Source organism: Musca vetustissima, unplaced genomic scaffold (genome assembly GCF_032173495.1).
Source record: "Musca vetustissima isolate MV318-11 ecotype Yass unplaced genomic scaffold, APGP_CSIRO_Mvet_v1 utg8222, whole genome shotgun sequence".
Lineage (NCBI taxonomy): Eukaryota > Metazoa > Arthropoda > Insecta > Diptera > Muscidae > Musca > Musca vetustissima.
This window is the reverse complement of record NW_026887855.1, coordinates 813878-820284: the sequence shown is the minus strand read 5'-3', so window position 1 is coordinate 820284 and position 6407 is coordinate 813878. Positions and strand designations below refer to the sequence as shown.

Below are 6407 nucleotides of genomic sequence, written 5' to 3'. Positions count from 1 at the left end.
CATAGTATATAACAGTGGAACAAAAATTTATTATGGAATTAAACGAAAAAAAAAAAACAATTCAACTGAGCCGTACTTTAAAGTTTTTTAGTATGAAGGGCATGTATTTTTAATAAACACATGAAATCGAAAATACTGATTTAATTTCCATAACTCAATATTCGAAATATCAAGTCATATTTCCTTATTGTGTTTGCTGTTTTTAAGTATTGAGGATTTTCACGAATGCCTGCTTATATATACATCTCTTGAATATGTACTATAGCCTTTTGAAATGAAACGTGCTGTGTTCCCCTACAAATTTGTAGTTGTATGTAAGAAAAACTAATGCTATTTGCTTGGCGAAAAATTAAAATAAATCGGGAAAATGAATCAAAATGTTAACCTTTCGCAAGTCCTTTCTCCAAATTGGGGCTTGTTAAGATTTGTTCTATAATTATAATGTGCTGCTTCTTGCCATCCATTCTCTTTGAAATTTGGCAACAAAAACACGGACAAAACAATGAAATGTTCTACACTCATGTAAAAATAATGCACGTACAGTACAATTTATGAAGTAAATTAACAAACTTGTGGTAAACCGGTTTTTAAGGCATTTTTGTTGTGATAAACACACAATATTAACAAGATGTTCTAGCTTTGCAAAGCCACTTTACAACGATTCATGATTTCCGTTGTTAATTTCTTTAACTTCATCAGTAATGAAATGAGAGAACCGATATTTCAGTGAAGTTCTGTAGGACTCTTATTTTGTTGCTATAGAGTGAAATCAAATATTGTTCTAATATGTGAATTTATTAATAAAATCTTCCTGATGTAAGATGTATCGAGCTATAAGATGTGTATTATGAATTTTCAAGTACTGGAAATATTTAAATCACTTTTAAAATGTGATTCAATCAATACAACTCTTAACCATTTAGTCTTATTACCTAAATATTATTTGTCTATTTTGCCTATTTAAATTAGGGTGACGAATCGATACCATTGGGAAAACATAAATGCGTATATATATAAATATATATTTTTGATTAGGTCGAGTTATAACTTATATTATGGATAGTTGTCGTTCACACATTGGAGATAGCACCCGTTTATTTCTCGAAATAACTTTTTAATGCGAAAAGCAGACACCTGCCCATTTCTTATGTTAAGCTACCACTACATGAATGTGTATTATCCTATGTAGTCCACGGCGTCTTAACCCAACTTTCATTCGAAAAAATATTTTTTTTGGGTACAGCACCTGTCGTTCATTTAATGTAAGTGGATTTGATTGCCAGATTGCCATATACCCATGTCTATTCACTGTCAGTATTTAAGCCAACACGCTTTTCTTCCTCGAGCATGGCATCTAATTCATCAGTTAGATTTGCTAACATATTACCAATATCGTTAAGTACATTTACAGAGACTTTCGGTCCATTGGATGTTGAGGATGAAATATTTTTTGCATCACTGCCACAGGCACTAGAATTCGTTATGGCACTTGCTTCTGTTGAATTACCAGAATTATTTTCGTCGATATTGGCATTTTCAACTCCCGCCAGTGATGGTACACTCTCGGCCTGAATCGAGGGATATTGTAATGTTGGCGATCGCAGCAGAGTGAGACCTACACTACCACCACTAGCTGTGCTACCGATGCTATCGCTCCTTATCAAGGATGCGTCATGTAGAGAGGACGATGACTTCAAAGAATGGAATGAGTGTGCTATATTAGCTATAGTATTAGTCGAAGACGAGGACGATGATGAAGATGATGAATGTAAGTGGCTGCCAAGAGTTGTTTGTGCTACAGAATTGGTTGCATTTGCAGAAAGTTCTTGTCTATTCAGTAGTCGCTGTTTTATTGTTCCAGTGTTTTCATTCGCAAACGGTATTGTATCAATTGAGTCTATACTAGAATTGGACTAGAAAATGCAACATCGATTATTTTAAATATTTCCCTTCTGCTTGAAGGCCATAGGATTATAGTCCTACCTTATTATCATGGGTTTTTTCGCAGTGTATTTCTGCTGTTGTTTGTTGTATTGTAGCATAGTTTGCATAAATTGGCTGAGCAGCCTGCTGCTGTAAATATGCAGCATGGGGATGTATACTCGTAGACGCGTTAGAGACGCCCACAGAGCTGTAATACATGTTTGCCGCAAGACCATGTCCAACAGTATTTGAAACAGCATTTAAATGTGAACCATCTTGACTTATTGTTCGTGAGTTTCGTATACTACAATGACGTCTTGGGGGTTCTGGTGCTATTTTTTTACCGACCATCGGGCTTCCCGCTATATACGGCTACAATAAATAAATATTGATAAATAATAAAATGTTATCAATACAACAACTAAAATTAATACAATAACTAACATTGTTTATATTGGCGTTGTCGATTACGTTAGCGGAGGATGCAGTGCTACCTGCAACATTTGCACCTGTGCCTCCGAGTCCGGCGGCATGACAGACATATTCTGCCGCAGCAGCATTCATGTAATGATGTTGTTCCAGCGGAGGCATAGTATTCAGAACAGCACGCTGAAGAATCCCACGCTGTTGGCGAGGTAATGTTCCTCCTCCATCTTCATACATCAATTCTCTGGCAGCAGCATCATTTGTGGGTGTTATGTCACCATCATCATAAGAACGGCGCCAATTCTAAAAATAAATATGGTTTAAAAAGTTGATCGGTGTTGGAGTATTTATTACCATTGTGCTTGGATTGCTTAGGATTCGCTGAGGTGCACCTACCGTTGCTCCTGCCAAAGTGACTTGTTGTAAATGATGTTGCTGTTGCATGACTTGGTGTGGCTGAACTTGCGATGGGTGTCCAAAATGACCATAGTCCGTGGTTGTGTAATGACTGAATGTCAAGTGGCTTCGAGTGCTGTTGTCGTGTATATCTTCAAGAGATTCCAAACTTTTACCTCGTGGTTGACGTACCTGATCAAGTGGATTATTATTGTATTGATATGATTAAATCGAAAAAAACTAGCTTTCAAAATAAATATTACAAAATTCAAATAAAATCAAATTAGAATGAACATTGAAATCCCACACCATACGAAACCAGATAAATAATTCGTCGAGTTTCCGACTTCCCTCCAACTTACATGTAACGCAATATTGTTTTCATCTAATAATAGACTACTGCCACATATTTAAAGGGTTTCTTTATTTAGCTCGTATACAGCAGTTTAAAACATACAATGATGCTAAGAACTAGTAAGCGCACGAGTAGTCAGACTGAACTTTACATTTTTGTTAAACAGAATCCCGATGTTGGAAAAATGCAGCGATATGTAAGTTTTCTTGTGTAGTAATGGTAATATTAAACCATATTAGAAAAGTTGTTACCCTTTGGAAATTGTATAATAAACCATATATATATAATAATAATTTTAAATTTTCTGTGTAAAACCCTGAAGTAAAATAATTAACAAAAATTTTTTATAAATTGGTTCACATACAACTGACGCTGACGGAATGTTTCATCTATTTTTTTATAAACATGCTTCGAATTTTGCATATTAAGTTATATATTTTCTAATTTTGAATCGCAACGAAAATATTTTTCCTTTTTATTACCTTAATTAATACAACATCATTGTCATTACAACATTCTTGGCTACTATTGTAGCATGTGTATGTGGTGTCTGGCATTGCAGAAGTATTGGCGTAAATTTTAGAATCATCCCACGAAACACGGGCAGTGGGTAAATAAGTTGGGGTGGGTGGTAAATGTTGCCAAGGCTTGGCATAAATCTAAATAAACAAAAAATAACAAAACAATTTTAAAATAAAAATGTGCAAACAAAAATATATGAACATATGTATCTAAAGGAAGCAAGGAGAAAAATATTAATTTTGTTCCAGTAGTTACAGTATTTACCTGGTTATAGAGGTTTGACCCCCCGGGATTCCATTTTCCGCTTATTATATCCTTAACACGTTTTATGGCAAGCAAGATTTTCTTTTGATGTCCGAGCTTGACAATACCAATATCTTCCAGATCTTCCCATGTTACTTGAGTAACCTCGCGGACAGTTTTATAATTTTGATCCAATAAAGGCTGCAAGTACTCCTCCAAACGAAGTAGTTGTAACCATTCTTCAATAGATCCCTGACAACAATGTTATGAATGGAAATAATTAAAAAGTTTATGCAGACGCCCAATAGTAAAGTTAGACCTCAATTATTCGAAAACAAATCGGTTTACCATAATTTACAAATATTCGCCCATCATTAAATACGCCAGAATATATAGTCGAAACCGTCTATAACGACGAAATCCAAAAGTCCTGAATTTCTGCCCTTTTTAGCCCACACAAAAAAATATCGCATGTAACGTTGGCATATCGGTTTTAACGACCTGTGTTTGCAAAATATTCGAATATTCCTACAAATATTAACGACAAACCCTACGAACAAACATATTTGTCACAAAATATCGAACGCACTTTGTTCTTAAGTGATTAATTTACATTAAATATACATTCCTCGTACACACACGAAGTACAGAAAATGAATTTATGTTATTTATATATCAAAACAACAAACTAATAGTCTAAAAATTACTATATACATATATCATCCATATTTTATTAATATCGCTTATAACGACCAAATTCACCGGGTCCTTGACCGTTGTTATAGGCGATTTCGACCGTAAATTATTTTAATTCTTTCTCATTTCTAGACCGACTTAAATGTTTGACTTTGCCACTGTTAACATACTAAAAATAACCTAAATTTAGGAAAATGTTTTGTAAAAAATGTTTAATGGTTATTAGATTAGACGCTACCACCGCCAGATATCCCGACCATCACGGATAATCGTGGTCTAACTGTATTTGTAACTCACCGGTACGAAATGTGGCAGATTGTCTAAAACTTGTAGTTTGTCGATTCGCTGCTTGATACGTTCACGATGGTGTGGATTTTTAATGCCAATGGCTGTTAAATCTTCCGGAGTCATTCTTGCTATTGTTGGCAAATCATATCCTGCCGCAATGAAAAGTTGTGCATACTCTTCATATTTCATTTCCATCAGCCAATCTACAATCAACTCTTCATTACGCTGTCGATCCATGGAGCCAATCGAACATGAACTTAAGGAGCTACATCGTGGTGATGAGAGGGCCCCACCTCCACTACTACGTATTGATCCTGCCCCAGAAACTCCTGTTAAATATGATGATGCTCTACCCGAATCTAAACTGGCTGTTGAGTGTCGTGATCCAGAACCTGCTGAACCAGATGAGGAGCCGGGAGAATCTCGGCCCGGCGATTGGGTTAGATCAATTCCCTGATCCTCTTGCAGTGCCAATTGTTGATGGTAATAAACGGCGGCTTTGTGTGTTAACGGCTCTCGCAATGTAGCACAAAAGACTGGTGGAACTCCAGGTATTAGGGTATTCGTATTGACCCCAGGTGGCATACTTTTAGCACCGGTTGTACCCGGTATGGCTGCTTGTGAAGAACCCGAAGATGCCATAGCGGACGATGAATATTCTCCAATTTCGTCTGCAAAACAAAATATTATTATATTGCTAGACTTGAAACATTTCACCTCACCTTTTATTCGCAATGCCACTGTGGGCTCCCGAGGCAAATTAAAGCCGCCTTCCTCGAGCGATGGCGATGAAACCATATTACTCATTATAATACCATCCTCCAACTGTGCTTTACAGGCAGTATTCGGTGCATTTGTCGGTAAACGGTATAATCCTACTTGTTGCTGGTACGATGATGGTGAGGGAACAGGATCTCCTGGAAGGGCTGGTGGGGCGACTTTTGTAATCTTTTTAGCTTGTGTGTGTGGTTTCAGTGAGCGATGCATGATCGCAATGACCACTAATATTTACCGCGCTGCCTTGTATATTGTGAATGAAAAAGTATCTGCAATCTCTAGAATGACGCTAAATTGGAAAATAGCTGAGGTCAACACATACTTTCTTATTTATTTTTTTGTTTGAGTTCGAGGTGAATGTGGATTCAAAGCACCATTAAACCAGATGTATTAACTATGAGCAACCTAACTAAAGCTACGAGTAGAGCATATCAGCATTTAAAAAAGGGGAGAGGTATACATTTTAACAATAAGCCAGCGCAATTGAATTAATGAAGTAGAAACAAAGAGCTAAGCAAAACCAGTTTTCAATTCAATAGCGCACAGGTAGGATTCCATCTTCGAGTGTTGCCAAATAAATCAAAACATTTAACGCTTACAAATTATATATACATGTACAATGATGGCCACGTGAATAGAACGTCACTTACAATTATTTTTCAATATTTTATTGGGGAGATTTGATGTAAGAACAGAAATGATCATCAGACTTTAGGGAAAGTTGTCCGACATAACTTAACATTACTGTAACGTAATATGAAACATAGTTTGAATAAGTTTC

The 6407-nt window shown here is 36.1% G+C and overlaps 1 protein-coding gene across 1 annotated transcript; it reads right to left on the bottom strand.

Moving 5' to 3' along the window:
- Positions 1-1301: 1301 nt before the first annotated feature.
- LOC133335614 (uncharacterized) lies at positions 1302-5855 on the bottom strand. The gene is made up of 8 exons (XM_061543923.1): positions 5572-5855; positions 4859-5520; positions 3878-4117; positions 3583-3747; positions 2704-2937; positions 2368-2652; positions 1984-2295; positions 1302-1913 (listed from the first exon to the last, which is right to left on the bottom strand). The coding sequence occupies exons 1-8, from the start codon at positions 5834-5836 to the stop codon at positions 1302-1304; spliced, it is 2775 nt and encodes a 924-aa protein (XP_061399907.1). The 5' UTR covers positions 5837-5855.
- Positions 5856-6407: the final 552 nt, after the last annotated feature.

Bases quoted from the DNA above. Each gene is read 5' to 3' on its own strand.
- LOC133335614 (XM_061543923.1), bottom strand. From the start codon at position 5,836: ATGCATCGCTCACTGAAACCACACACACAAGCTAAAAAGATTACAAAA. The intron at 4,118-4,858 runs GTGAGTTACAAA...CATTGTTGTCAG, and splicing joins ATCTGCCACATTTCGTACCG to GGATCTATTGAAGAATGGTT. The intron at 2,296-2,367 runs GTTAGTTATTGT...TATTTATTGTAG, and splicing joins ACAACGCCAATATAAACAAT to CCGTATATAGCGGGAAGCCC.